Source organism: Drosophila serrata, unplaced genomic scaffold (genome assembly GCF_035046125.1).
Source record: "Drosophila serrata isolate PLE 108 unplaced genomic scaffold, ASM3504612v1 contig_23, whole genome shotgun sequence".
NCBI classification, from domain to species: Eukaryota; Metazoa; Arthropoda; class Insecta; order Diptera; family Drosophilidae; genus Drosophila; species Drosophila serrata.
In genome coordinates, this window is record NW_028256921.1 from 1760532 (window position 1) to 1773419 (window position 12888).

At 43.5% G+C, this 12888-nt stretch overlaps 2 protein-coding genes across 5 annotated transcripts; one reads left to right on the forward strand and one right to left on the reverse strand.

The window, feature by feature from the left end:
- Positions 1-588: 588 nt before the first annotated feature.
- su(sable) (suppressor of sable RNA-binding protein) lies at positions 589-9593 on the reverse strand. 4 transcript variants are annotated; one of them, XM_086830659.1, is made up of 7 exons: positions 9190-9593; positions 6718-7109; positions 6383-6636; positions 4612-5559; positions 4232-4557; positions 4031-4155; positions 589-3316 (listed from the first exon to the last, which is right to left on the reverse strand). In XM_086830659.1, the coding sequence occupies exons 2-7, from the start codon at positions 7040-7042 to the stop codon at positions 1200-1202; spliced, it is 4095 nt and encodes a 1364-aa protein (XP_086686785.1). In that variant the 5' UTR covers positions 7043-7109; positions 9190-9593; the 3' UTR covers positions 589-1199. The 4 variants fall into 4 exon arrangements, with proteins under 4 accessions (XP_086686785.1, XP_086686774.1, XP_086686780.1 ...); XM_086830648.1 differs by having other exon boundaries at positions 4232-5559; XM_086830654.1 differs by having other exon boundaries at positions 4232-5559; positions 9070-9553.
- Positions 9594-10182: 589 nt separating this feature from the next.
- Positions 10183-12524, forward strand: Dredd (Caspase-8 Dredd). Its single transcript, XM_086830790.1, has 5 exons — positions 10183-10428; positions 10596-11402; positions 11466-11852; positions 11922-12076; positions 12136-12524. Exons 1-5 carry the CDS (start codon positions 10339-10341, stop codon positions 12269-12271), a joined length of 1575 nt encoding a protein of 524 aa, XP_086686916.1. The 5' UTR covers positions 10183-10338; the 3' UTR covers positions 12272-12524.
- The last annotated feature ends 364 nt before the right edge of the window (positions 12525-12888 follow it).

Sequence of the window (12888 nt, forward strand, 5' to 3'; positions counted from 1 at the left end):
TATCGATGCTTTTATTTACTATCGGTCCCCTATATTGAATAATTTACAAATTTAACTTAATTTTATTACTTTTGTTACAATAAAATGCAATTTTTGGGTTGCCATATTTGTAAACATTTTAAGTTTTTCAGGAGAAGCTGTTTTACTTATGGCGAGATAGCCACGATAGGTTTTGGATAATTGGGAAGTATCGTGACTCCATTCAATGCATTTTTCTAGAAAAATAAAATTATTTTGAGTTTTTTTAACGTCGCTGTATAAAAACTACCTCAATTAAAATTCTTAACAAGCAAGATTGTTAGCAATAAAACACCGTTTAATTGTAGTTGAGAATGGATATAAAATTTAAATGATATAGGACTTCATGCGCGAAAATTCGTGAACTAGCGAGGAACTAGTTACTTCGCATCAATTCCGAACTACTTTTATGGGCTGATCGATCCTAATAATCGATAAAATAATCGTTAATCGATAATGTTCTTCAGTCTCGCGCCTATTATTTTTACCACTCAAAAAAGGAATTAAAAATTAATCACTTTCGAAGGCGAAGCGCCCGTTTTATGCTCTAATCCTACATTTCGAATCGAATTACTATTACAACATGTCATTTATTTGTAGTTCTTGTATGTCTAGATTATCAAGTGTGTACAAAGGTGTTACAAATAAAACTGTTTAACCTACAGTTAAAAAAAAATTAAATAAAAAGAAATATCGTAAAAATTGTCGCACTTCGACATTTTACGTTTTATCCCTCTCTCTTTCCTTCTTTTCTGTATCTATGCGGATTTTCTAAACTTTTCTCTTATCTGTTTCGTTAGTTAAGACTACACTTTATCAGTACGTAGTTGGTAAGTAGGGCTTATATCTCCCGAGTTCCTCACTTATACCTAGCAAAAAAATAATATAGCGACAGCGTTATAATGTATAGGAATAAGGAATACAATATACAAAGCAGTCGACGAAGCCCGGATTTCTGCTGTGTGGGTTGGGGGAGTGGAGTGAGGATAGAAATTTGGAAGCGAACACTCTGGGGCAGGCTGAAAAGGGGGAGGGGAAAGGGGTCATTATAACATGGAGCATAACATGGGGGTCAGTGGGCAGTGGCCGGGGGGGGAAGTTTGGGGTTAATCATCATCATTTTGGCATAACAAAGTCTTTTCGTGTTCCTCCTCCTTCTCTTTGTGTGATGAGGTGCATCCTTAGATGTTGTTGCGATTCCGCTGATTGCCGCCGCGGTGATTACGCTTGTTTCCACCACCACCACCACCACCATTATTTCCGCCCGCAAAGTGTCTTCCGCCACCACCTCCGTTGTTTCCGTTTCCGTTGTTGAAATTCTTGAAGGGCATGCCGTTGTTGAAGGGCATCCCCATGCCCATATTGCCCATGGGATTCATGTTGCCCATGCCTCCTCCATTTCCATTTCCGCCTCCACCATTTCCGTTTCCGTTTCCGTTTCCACCTCCGCCTCCTCCTCCTCCTCCACCATTATTGTTGTTGTTGTTGTTGGCAAAGGGATTAAAGGGATTGCCATTGGGCACTCCGACGGGTGGTCCGCCTCCTCCTCCACCACCTGGCAGGAGACGTGGCGGCGGCTGGCTAAAAGGCGGTATATAGTTACCCATTTGCATCATCATGCCGGGCATCTGCATCACATTCGGCGGCGGCTGGCGCAGCATTTGTGCCAGATTCGGCGGCGGCTGCGACATGTTAGGCAGGATTACGTTTCCACCACCCACTCCAGCTCCAGATCCAACTCCCACGTTCGGTCGTGAGCCGCCGCCATTGTTGCTCTCTTCGGGCAGCTGCACCACCTGCCCATTGTCGTCGACAAAGATAAACAGCTTGGCGAAGATCTGCTGCAGCGTCGCATTGTTGACAATAAAGCTCACGTCGAAGATCTTGGGCGCATCCTCCGGCAGTTGATGATACTTCTTCAGTTCGGTGAACACCAACGCAAGCTGTTGGTTCACCATGATCTTGTTGTTGCTGCCAAGATCCTTGTACCATGGTGAGCTCTGCATTATGTTGCGTATCTCGGAGATTTGTTTGCTACCGCCGGAGACATTTGTTGGACGCGTTTGGCCTTGGGCCAGTGCTTGAGCCTGGGCCTGAGCCTGTGCCTGTGCCTGCAGATGTGCTCTCCTGGGATCACGGCGTGGATCGGCTCGTGCTGCAGGCTTCTCCAGCTTGACATTCGGGGGCGGGACAGACATTGACGGCGGCGGGGTATTCATCGGTGGCAAACTACTCAGGACTGGCGGTAGCTGAATAGGCGGCGGCGAAACGGGCGTGGCATCCCGTACACTAGTCTCAGACTCCGGCGAAGCTATACCGGCGGCTATGCCTCGTCCAAAGCTGTCACCACCTCCCGATTGAGAGCTGCTTGCGGTGGAAGTTGCGGAAGAGCCCAAGGCCCCGACCATGTCTAGTAACTCGGGCAGTCCGAGAATGCGACGAACGCGTGGATCTCGCAAATCGCGCTGCTCCTTGTGCCGTGCACTGGCCCGCTGCTGACGGTAGTCCGGCAGCTCCACATCCACCTCCAGCAGTTGCCAGCGAAGCGGAATATGGGAAAAGATTGCCGCATCGATTTCCGTGGCGGGCAAATAATGTTTGATTGGCTCAAAGGGCAGCCTCATGTCAACATCCCGATCCTGTGACTGCTTATCATCATCATCATCGCTATTCCGGGGCAGCGGCTTCTCTGCCTGGCTGGGATCGAAATCGTACATAGATGAGCGGGTATAAAACGAGGAAGTTGTTTGAGGCTGTTGCGATGCTTCCGCATCATCCTGCTTGGGTGACTGTGAGCCCGGCTCCGGCGTTGGCGTCGGTGTCAGGGAACGCGAATTCGAATGGTTCGAGTTCTCATTGCTGGACTCCCCGTCGCCGCTGTGCGCCTTGAAGGGGTTGCGTATGATGTCGCGGTAGAATGCCGCTCTAGCCTCCGGATCTGGTTGCTTGTCGCCGAACAAGAGCCGGCTAAACACGTTGCTGCTGCTGCCGCCGCTGGGCACTGGTCGCAACCCGGTTGGATCACCGCCGGTTACAACCGATGGCGACATCTCCTGACTGGGCGAGGTTGCGCTGGCAGGCAAAACTTGTGTTGACGACGTGCCCTTGCCGAGCATATTGCTCATGAAGCTGGGCAAATCGAACACGGACGGCAGGGGTGCCTCGTCTGTTGCGGAATCCTGGCGACTCACTGGCGCTGCTTTTGCGGGACTGCTGGTCTTTTGCTCCTCATCGTCGGCGGTCGACTCGTTGCCATCATCGATGACCAGCTGCTCATCATCATCCCGATCATCATCCACTGAAAGGTAAAGTAGGGAATAAACATTATTGCATTTTGACTTTAATCAAAAGTATTGCTAGAAGGGCAAAAGTTTTTGAAGAAGGGACCTCAAACTTGGAGCTCTTTAAATTAAAAAAAATATAACTTATAATTCCTAGCCAATCTTTAAACAATTTTATCTTTTTCTAAATTAAGTTTCCTATTAATAAAGTAAAAAAAGAAAGGAAGCTAACTTCGGGGTAGTCGAAGTTCGTATACCCTTGAAGTAAGCCATAAGATCATAATTTCGAATGTGAAATTGATCATAACTAAGCCAAAAATGCATTAATTTTAATTCGGGAAGCTATTCTGTGTTAGTTTTTAAACGATTAACAAATCTGCATACTTAGTTTACAAATTTTTTAAAATAAATTTTTTTTCAATTTTTTTTTCGAAATTTTTAACGATGTAACCCCTTAAAAAATTTAAAAAAAATTAAAATTTTTTTTTTCTTCCGAACATGTCTAGATCGATTCGGTTGATAATGCTGATCAAGAATATATATGGTTTATAGGGTCGGAAATGACTAATTCACTTAGTTTTAAGCTTCTGGCTAAAACAATAGTACCCTGAAATGGTATAATATAAAAAAGGCTTTTCTTGCGAAGATTTCTCTAACTACCAACTAATTATAAATGTCATTATAAGATTCCAGTATCCCAATATCGCGGAAAACGTTCCTTAACTACTTACGTGGATCGTTGGCCGAGAAGCCGACATGGGCATCCTTCAAATACTGCGTGTAGTCCACCATAATGAAGCCATTGCTGTTTGAATTGCTGTTGGTTTCCGTTTCCGCCACCTTTGCCGGATGATTGCTATGTGCGAAGATAGTAGGAACAAAAAAGGATGAGAATTGGGCTTGGGTAATCCTAATCCAGCTAATTAACTTACCTGTCTGCTGCTTCCGGTTGCGTCTGGGGCTTAGCCTCTTCGGCCATTCGTTGAATCTCACCGATTTCGACCAGCGTCAGACCCACCTCTGTTAGCTGGCCAAAGGGTACCTGCATCATCTGCTCCAAATTGTTAATGCCCAGTTTGTTCAGCTTGGCCATGTGCTCGGGACTTAGGACGTGACTGAGATTAGCCAGCTCCAGATGGGGTGGCAACGATGACTTGCTGGACTCCGCGGCTGCTGGTGATGAGTTGCCCGGCTCTGTTGCTCCTCCAGGCGCCTTTGCTCCAGTCTTTCCTTCCCATCGGGATTTCCGCTTTTTCTCCTGATGAGGTGGGTTAATCACAATATCTAAAAGAGACGGAATGCACACGCCCACCTCCGCTACCTGCGTTTGCGCCTGCTGTTGCTGCTGCTGCTGCTGTTGTTGCTGCTGCTGATGTTGCTGCTGATGCTGTTGCTGCTGATGTTGTTGGTCCTGACGCCTGCCCATTCCACCGCTGACCAGTGTGCTCCAGGTATTCTCCTTCTTGAACTGCTCGCATAGCTGCTCGTGTCGCCGCGTCATCTGGGCCAAAGCAACGTCCCTGGACTTGCGCTTAAAGTCACCAAGGATCTCCTTGGGAGCCGTCTCCATGTGCTTTAGCAGGACGTTTCGCAACTGCTCGGAGAGGGGCTCGCCGTGATGGAAGAGGCAATCATCACCGGCGTAGCAATCCATGCCCAAGTAATAGTATTTGCAAGGGAACTCCTTGTGCATGTAGGAGCACTTCTCCCGCTTAGCACAGCAGTCCATTAAATAGAACTTACACAGTTCCAGTTTGCGCGGATCGATGCGACCGCTCATCTTGTCCATTCCGCCACCGCCACCGCCACCACCGCCATCAGGGGAATCTCGACGATTGCGCTTTGCACCCCCCATGCCGCCCTCATTGCGATCCCGATCCCTACGCTTTCGGTTGTTACGCTGATCCTTATCTCTATCACGACGCATTCGCCGGCGTTGCTGACTGTTAAGGCCGCCGGGACCTGGTGCCGCCTCATCTTCGGAATACGAATCGTAACTACTGTAGGGATCCTGCTGTGAGTCATAGCCACCGCCAGCACCTCCGACCGATGGCCCATCTCCCATGATGTCCCAGTCGCCACCGCTGAAACGCTGACCGGCACCACTGGATTGGCCAGAGGGTGGCATTACCGCACCAGCGGGCGGTGGACTGCCGCCGCGGACGTTCATCATCTCGTATTCGTCCATGTCGTCGTCGCTAACGTCACCAACGGCCGCCGTACCAGGCGCCTCGTCTTCTTCACCGCGACGTGGACGTTTCTAGAGGAGATTCAAAGGAAACATTCGGTAAATATAGGAATAATGCGTGGCCTTAAATGGATGTTAAAAGAAAACATAGGAATATTTTTTTTTAGGTAACAAATGAAAAGATCGTATCAATCTCTAAAATATTGAAAAATAAAACTTTTGTTTTAAGCCCCGGCTAAAGAAATTACATTCGATAAGGATATTAACTTAAATTAGATGATATAAATTATATATTAAATATTTATATAAATTATATATTAAATGTCATTTAAGGCTTTGCAAATGTCAAGCTTAAAGGTCAAGATCACAATATATACATAGAGTCTAAATTTCTAGTTTTTTTAAGGCCTCCTAGTATCCTTAAATAGCTCCTGACTGAGCCCCCATGAAGCCCCTATATTACCAAGCCAAGCAATCCACACGATTGCCAGTTAGGAACTAACTTTTACCTGGCACAATCATATTGGTCAGGGCTAATTAGTCACGGCAGATTAAACACATTTACTGGTTGATTGGCAACACCTAACCATGTTCCCACATTGGGTTTCACAGGATCCTTAGATCTGGAGATTTCTCAAAGCTATGATATAAGTATTGAGAGATATTTACATATATCCTTGGCTTACAAGTCGCTTCTTAACAAAATATAGTTTATAAATAAATTTAATCTCCATTTCTATAAAACAATCACATGATAAATGCAGTATTTAATCAATATTCGATATGGAAACAAGATTAAAGATTCTGCTGTATGGTTTTACAGGATATAAAATTAATTTTCTCATAAACTAGGGTTTTTTTTAAGTATCTTATGTTAATTTGGATATGACCTTACCTGACTGTTGTCCCTATCCTTTTTCTGCTCTCGTTCACGTTCTTTTTTGCGCTTCCTTCGCCTGCTGCTGCGACTGGGCTGCGGGATGCCACCAGTAGATGCCTCAACTGATCCCGGTCCCGTTCCAAATCCGTCCATTGGGCCGCCATCACCCAGGTCCTGGTTAAGGGAACGCATCCTTGGCATTGGTGGTTCAATGCCTTTCTTTTTCAAGGCATTTGCAATGGCATTCTCGATGCTAGATGCATGATCATCTAACGGATAGGACATGGAAAGCGAAACGATGGTAGTTTAAAGAAAAGGAATCTTAATGTGATCGGTGCTGGGAGCTCTACCTTCCAATGGTCGCGGTTTCTTGGACTTGCCGCCGCCGCTATTGTTATTTTGTTGTTGCTGGCCACCGGATTCGGAGCCCGGTGGGGGTAATCCCATAACGATGACATCCTCGTCAGCTATTTTGTTCTTGGTTTCAACGACGCCCACATATTGGACATCATCTTCCGCTGGGGATACCAGCTGAAGCGTTTGTTGCTGTGGCTTGATCGCCTGCTGTTGCTGCTGCTGCCGCTCTGCCTCCTCCTCCTCCTCATCATCGATCTCGCCATCCTCAAGATCCTCCGCCAAATCAATTACTGGCACATCCGCCACAACGAACGACATTTCGCTGTTCTCCTATATATCAGATACCTCAGGAGGATAACCAATTCGTGCAAGGACTATGTGTTAGCTGGCGAACAGAACAAAAAAAAATATATATATATTTCTAAAGGCGCTGGCTGGACATGGTTACATAAATCGTAGCCCTATATATAGCGTACAATAATGTATATATATCTTCTATAGTTCAGATATGTGTGGCGATTTCCACCTGACCAACACACACAAACATATATACTGCTCGAATGCTGAAAATCTCAATGAAAAGTGAAAGGCTCGAGCTCGAATATGGACTGTAAATGAAGGCTTAGCTTCCTAGATGAACAAAGGTTTTTATTTTGTTGAAATTAAATTTAAAAATTAAAACTTTTTAAAATACTGTAAAAGCAAAAACCACTTTTAAATATCATAATTTCTTAAGCCTTGCTTAGTTTTGCATTTATGTCACACAAGTTTTAGGAAAATATGAATATGGAAAGATAACATTTTGCAGGAGCTTACATTTTAAAATTTAATTAAAAATGTGAATATTTCTGAAATAAATTGTATCTTGCGTTAAAAATATTTTAAATTACATTGTATTTCAAGTGCAAAAGTGAAATATACGGAATTTTATAATAATAAGTTAATTATTATCAAAGGAATTTAATTGAAAACATATTATGTTTGAACCTTTTTTTAAAGTTACACATATTAAAAATTTATATTTGGAATGTGATGTAGTTTTAAAGTATTTTAGATACTATTTCATAAAAAAAGGAATTTAGCTCAGTTATGTATAATTTACATTTAAATATTTAAAGGAAAATTTTAAGCCTGAAAAATGGTAAGATAAAACAACAAAAGTTACCACAATTTAGAAAATATTTTAAGTTTGTTTTCGTTATCGTGCGAAAGAGAAAAGAAGAACCGTATGCAAGAGCAGCAAAGTCACACGCTGATGCGCATGTGTGTGGGCGTGTATCTGGAACGGTACATTTAATCCGCTTACAAAATATATGCGATCTCCAATTAATAGAAAGCTACAATTAACTGATAGCTCCAAACTCTTACGCACACACACGCAAATATGTATGGGGCGCGTGTTTCATTCTGACTTTGGCTTGTTTATCATGTCGTCTCCCTTGCACCGACCGCCATGACCTAAGCATGGAGCGCAGCTGCGCTCGTTACATACATACATACGTACATGCACAAAAACAAACATGTGTATGTATATTTTTGCGTGTGTTTGCTTGAGAATTGTGAAGTAAAAGTAAAATTGCTTTTCTAAATCGCAATTACATATTTTTTACACTTTGTTATTTACGTTGTTGCTGTTGTTCCACAAATAAAAACCCCGTCAATGAGGCGAAAGTTTTTGCTATTATTTCTTTACTGTGCGAATTTCTTTAAATGCGACTGTATATTGCGTGCCTGCATGTGTGTGTGTATGAATACAGCTGCGCAGTTCGCAGCAAAACACAAACAGGCTTACAAATATACATTTAGATGTACATTGAAAGAAAAAATGCTTATTTAGGCATATTGTTGCAGTTGTTTGCTTGTTGCCATTGCTACGACGGGGTGCGGGGGGGCAACTGCATTGTTTTCCAAACAAACATATGTATGCCGTTTTTTGTCTATGCTCAAACTCAAACATGTTGGCCTCTTTCGAAGCTGTCTACCGACCTAGGGGCGTGGCCCTGAGCACTCCTACGTACATACATACATATGTACATACAGCCTGTGCGGTACATGTACATACGGACATACATACATTTATTTTTCGGAACTATGCAGCCCCAAAAGCAAAAATAAACATTTTTCCTTTTTACTCGATCTTACGTTTGTGTGCGCATTATTTGTTTTGTTTTGTTTTGTGGAACATTCATTAACAACTTTTGATATTCGATTATAACATTGCTGTTCGTTTTTTTTTTACTTGTCGGTTAACTTTTCTCTTTTTTCCTTGATTTTTTTTGCGTTTTCTTCGTTGTTTGGGTATTGTTGTTGTTTTTCCTTAGAATTTTACGTTTGGCGTCGCTTACATAATGTGGAAGTGGTACAGTAGGTGAATAAAGATATATATACATGCATATATATAGCGCACGCTTATGTACGTTCAGTTGCGGTTTCTGCAATTGCTATATACATATATAGTGACATACATCTGATGTATACGTATGTTCGTAGATGACGCAGCGGTTGTGTGGGTACATATACATATATAGGTATGAAAAAAGTCGTCGAATATTCGCAATCTGATTTTTTAATACTATATATGTACATATGTGTGCGAGTGCGCGCGCTGTCTCGCTCGCTCTCCCTCTCGGCCAATATCTCTTTCTCTGTTTCTCTGCCTGCGGCCCCTGGCCTCAGTATATCTCTCTCCCTTTCTCTCTCTCTGTTTCTGTAGCGCTCATAAACAGAATACAGAATACAATATACAAAAACATTAAATTAATAAAACTTCGTCCCATGAGCGTTGTGAACAACAAGAGTGACCGCACTAGAGGTGGAGAAAAATTCGATGAAAACATCGATGCATCGATGTTTTGAAAACTTGCGAAGTATCGATATTAGATGGTGACTATCGGTGCTTGTGACACATACCGGTCTTTCCCTCCTCTGGTCACACCTAGTTCAAGGGCGGCAAACGTAATCGTTTAGATTACGAACAAAAACGTAACCGTTAATATACGTCAAATGCCGGGTCAGCGTAACCGTTTTTGATGCAATGAAAATTAAAAATAATAAAAGAAACAGTACTACTTTTCATTGCCAATTCATAAAATCTTTGTTTTTAGTGGGCTTCACATAAAACAAAGCAAAAGAGCTCGTTTTTGTTTCCACTTGGTAAGAATTTGAATTCCCGCCAAAGAAGAACAGCGGTTTCCTTCAAACATAGATCTCGTGATTTTGATGCGATATGTGAATAGGAAATTCGTCCCCGTTGACATAAGTATAAACGGAACCTAGCCAAAATGAGCGGGTGACAACGTTGGACAAAAAATATGTAAACCCAGGGGCTTAAATATTATTCGTATTTTCTCTTTAACTTTCGAACTTGAAAAAGATTGTGATTGGTTGTGTTATTAACAGAAAAATGATTAAGTTATCGATAGTAAATTGTACACAGGAATCATCGAGCTTACTCTTCTCTATCTTCGTGCTATCGAAATCTGCAGATCGATAGGCGGATCACCTGTTGCGTCCCATCGCTGTTAAGCAAACAAGTCTTCTGATGAACGAAAGCGGTTTTTAAACCACTGGATCTCTAGTCGTATTTTGGTACTTCCCCGCATTTGCGAGACGCCATGGACGGATCAAATCTTTTAATCCAAGTGGACACCATCGATGTGAATGATCTGGTCTATGTGGAGCGGGATCTGAACTTCCGGCAGAAGGTGAGTGTGCTTTAGCACAGATAACTCGAAAAATATGACTCAAAAAGTAATTTTCGATAATTAAACGATCATACGGCTACGTTCCAGCTTATCTCCTGGTAAAAATGGGTTTTGCAGCTGTGTAGCTTAAAAAAAACCTTTTTAAATTTTCTAACTTCCCCCTCCAGGTCGGGCTTTGTTTCCTGCTCTTCAGTGACGTTGATGCAGATGCCGCCTTTATATTGCAAAAGCTACTGGCCATGGCCGCAGGGGATCGGCAGCAGTCCAGCGATCTACTGACACAGTACTCGAAATCTCGGCCAGATACTTGGCGGCGGCAGCTCGTGGAGGGGCTGTGCATTATCGGAGCCCGGCAGGTGCTTCGAAAGCTGGGCTTTCGGTGGTCTGAGCTGCGGCTGCATTACCTGCCGCACATTGCGGGAATAACGCTTCATGTGCATCCGCTGTTGAAGAGTCTATACAGGATATGTGAGGATCTGACGATGGCGCAGAGCGGTCGCCTGATTCTCGAGGTTAGCGAGAAAGTAGGACGGCAGCAGGCAGGAGCTGGGGATCCGCTGCGATTCTACGACACTAGTTTTATGGAGATCTTCATACTAGATTGGCTGACAAGAAGATGCATTCGACTAGGTGATCTCAACGCCACGGGGAGCGACGTCCAGCTGCTGATCGAGCACCTTAAATTCAACGATATGCAGGCGCAGGCCAAGCTATTAATTGATACAATTAATAGTAATGCTCAAGACAGCCAAATACCTGGACCAGGTAGTGTGACGCCCGCTGCTCCGTTGGCTATTAAGAGCGAGACTGTGGCGGATAGCCAGCAGGCGGCTCCAACACCAGCTTCAGGTCCAGCTCCGCCGACAGCACCTCTTCGACGGGGGGATGCCCTGCAGTTGAGCCGGGAAAATGCCGGCATCGCCTTGATTATCAACCAACAGAAGTTCCACAGAGACGTCGGCCCAGAACTGAAGGTAGTTCCTCCTCTTTACTCTATTGATTAACTCCAAACTAATAACTAAACTCTATCTATATAGAAATATCTGTCTCCAAGGAATTTGGAAAGACGCGATGGCACGAATGTGGACGAACGGCGGCTTAACGAGGTCTTCTCCTCAATGGGCTACCAGGTGGAGTCGCACTCCAATGTGGACCACATGGAAATGGTGCACCTGATCCGCAACGCATGCAGTAGATCCACGATCCGAGACTCGTTGGTGGTCTGTATCCTTAGCCATGGAATCGAGGGCGCTGTGTATGGGGCCAACAGTATCGCTTTACGGATTTCGGAACTTGAGAATGTGCTCTGCAGCGATGTCCCCACCCTGTACGATCAAACCCATTGCTTGATCAAGCTACTGTTCATCCAGGCGTGCCAGGTGGAGACAGACAAGAAGCTGTTGGAGAATCAGCATGGACTACCGGTAAGTCGCAGGCGGCAACAGCAGGAGAACGAGAATTAATGTTTTTTGTTTCCTATGTGAACCATACAGTTCCCTTTGGATGCCACAACACAGTCGCCGGGCCAGCACTTGCATATGCTGCGAGCCAATTCAACGGTGAAGGGATTCTCTGCCCTGCGACACACGCACACCGGCAGCTGGTTCATCCAGAGCCTGTGCGATAACATCGTTAAGCATTCGGATAGGTGAGAGAGGCAATCATTTTAGAAAATTGAGCTCCGATTTAATGGTTATTTTTACTTAGTGTACATATAGCTGACATCCTGATGATAGTCACCAAGGAAGTGTCAGGGAAGCGGGGCAAGAACAACGAGTCAATGGTGCCTGACACAAACGTTAGGCTGACGCAGCATGTATATTTACCACCGCGATGTCCCTAATTGGATTGAATTTTGGAAGGACGACGCAATTTCTGCAATATGTTTAGTAAAACAGCACGCGTTCTTATTCTTCAGGAAAATTGATACAAGTTGCTTTCCATTAAAACCAGACCAGCCTTTATCAGTCAAGAATTCATTTGTCAAGATACTTTTACTAATAAGCAATAAAATTAAGAAGAACCCAATGCAATAATCTATTTCCATCAATGTCTTGACTCTATAGTCTTTTTAAATATAGATCTCCCTACCTACAGCGTTGGGTCTTGCGATTCTTTTTTGTATTTAAAGTCTTTTGGACCTTTTCAATAACCTGTTTTGAGCAAAACTCTCTGTCTCCCTAATTTCAAAGTGTCCGTTGGTGATCAGTTTTTAAAAAACACTTTAAATTAGTTTTTTGCGAGTACTCTGACATATTAATGAAGCAAAGCTTGCTACCTGCCTCAATTAACTATTAATTAATGTATATATATAATTATTGAAAACAATTTAAATCAATTACAATTACAAATGTAAAGCTTTGATACACTTGCAGATATGACAAAAATCTTACTCAGACATTAGACTTTTTACAATTGTTTTTCTTTTGTGAAAATGTAATACCCTCTAAGAGTCAGTCA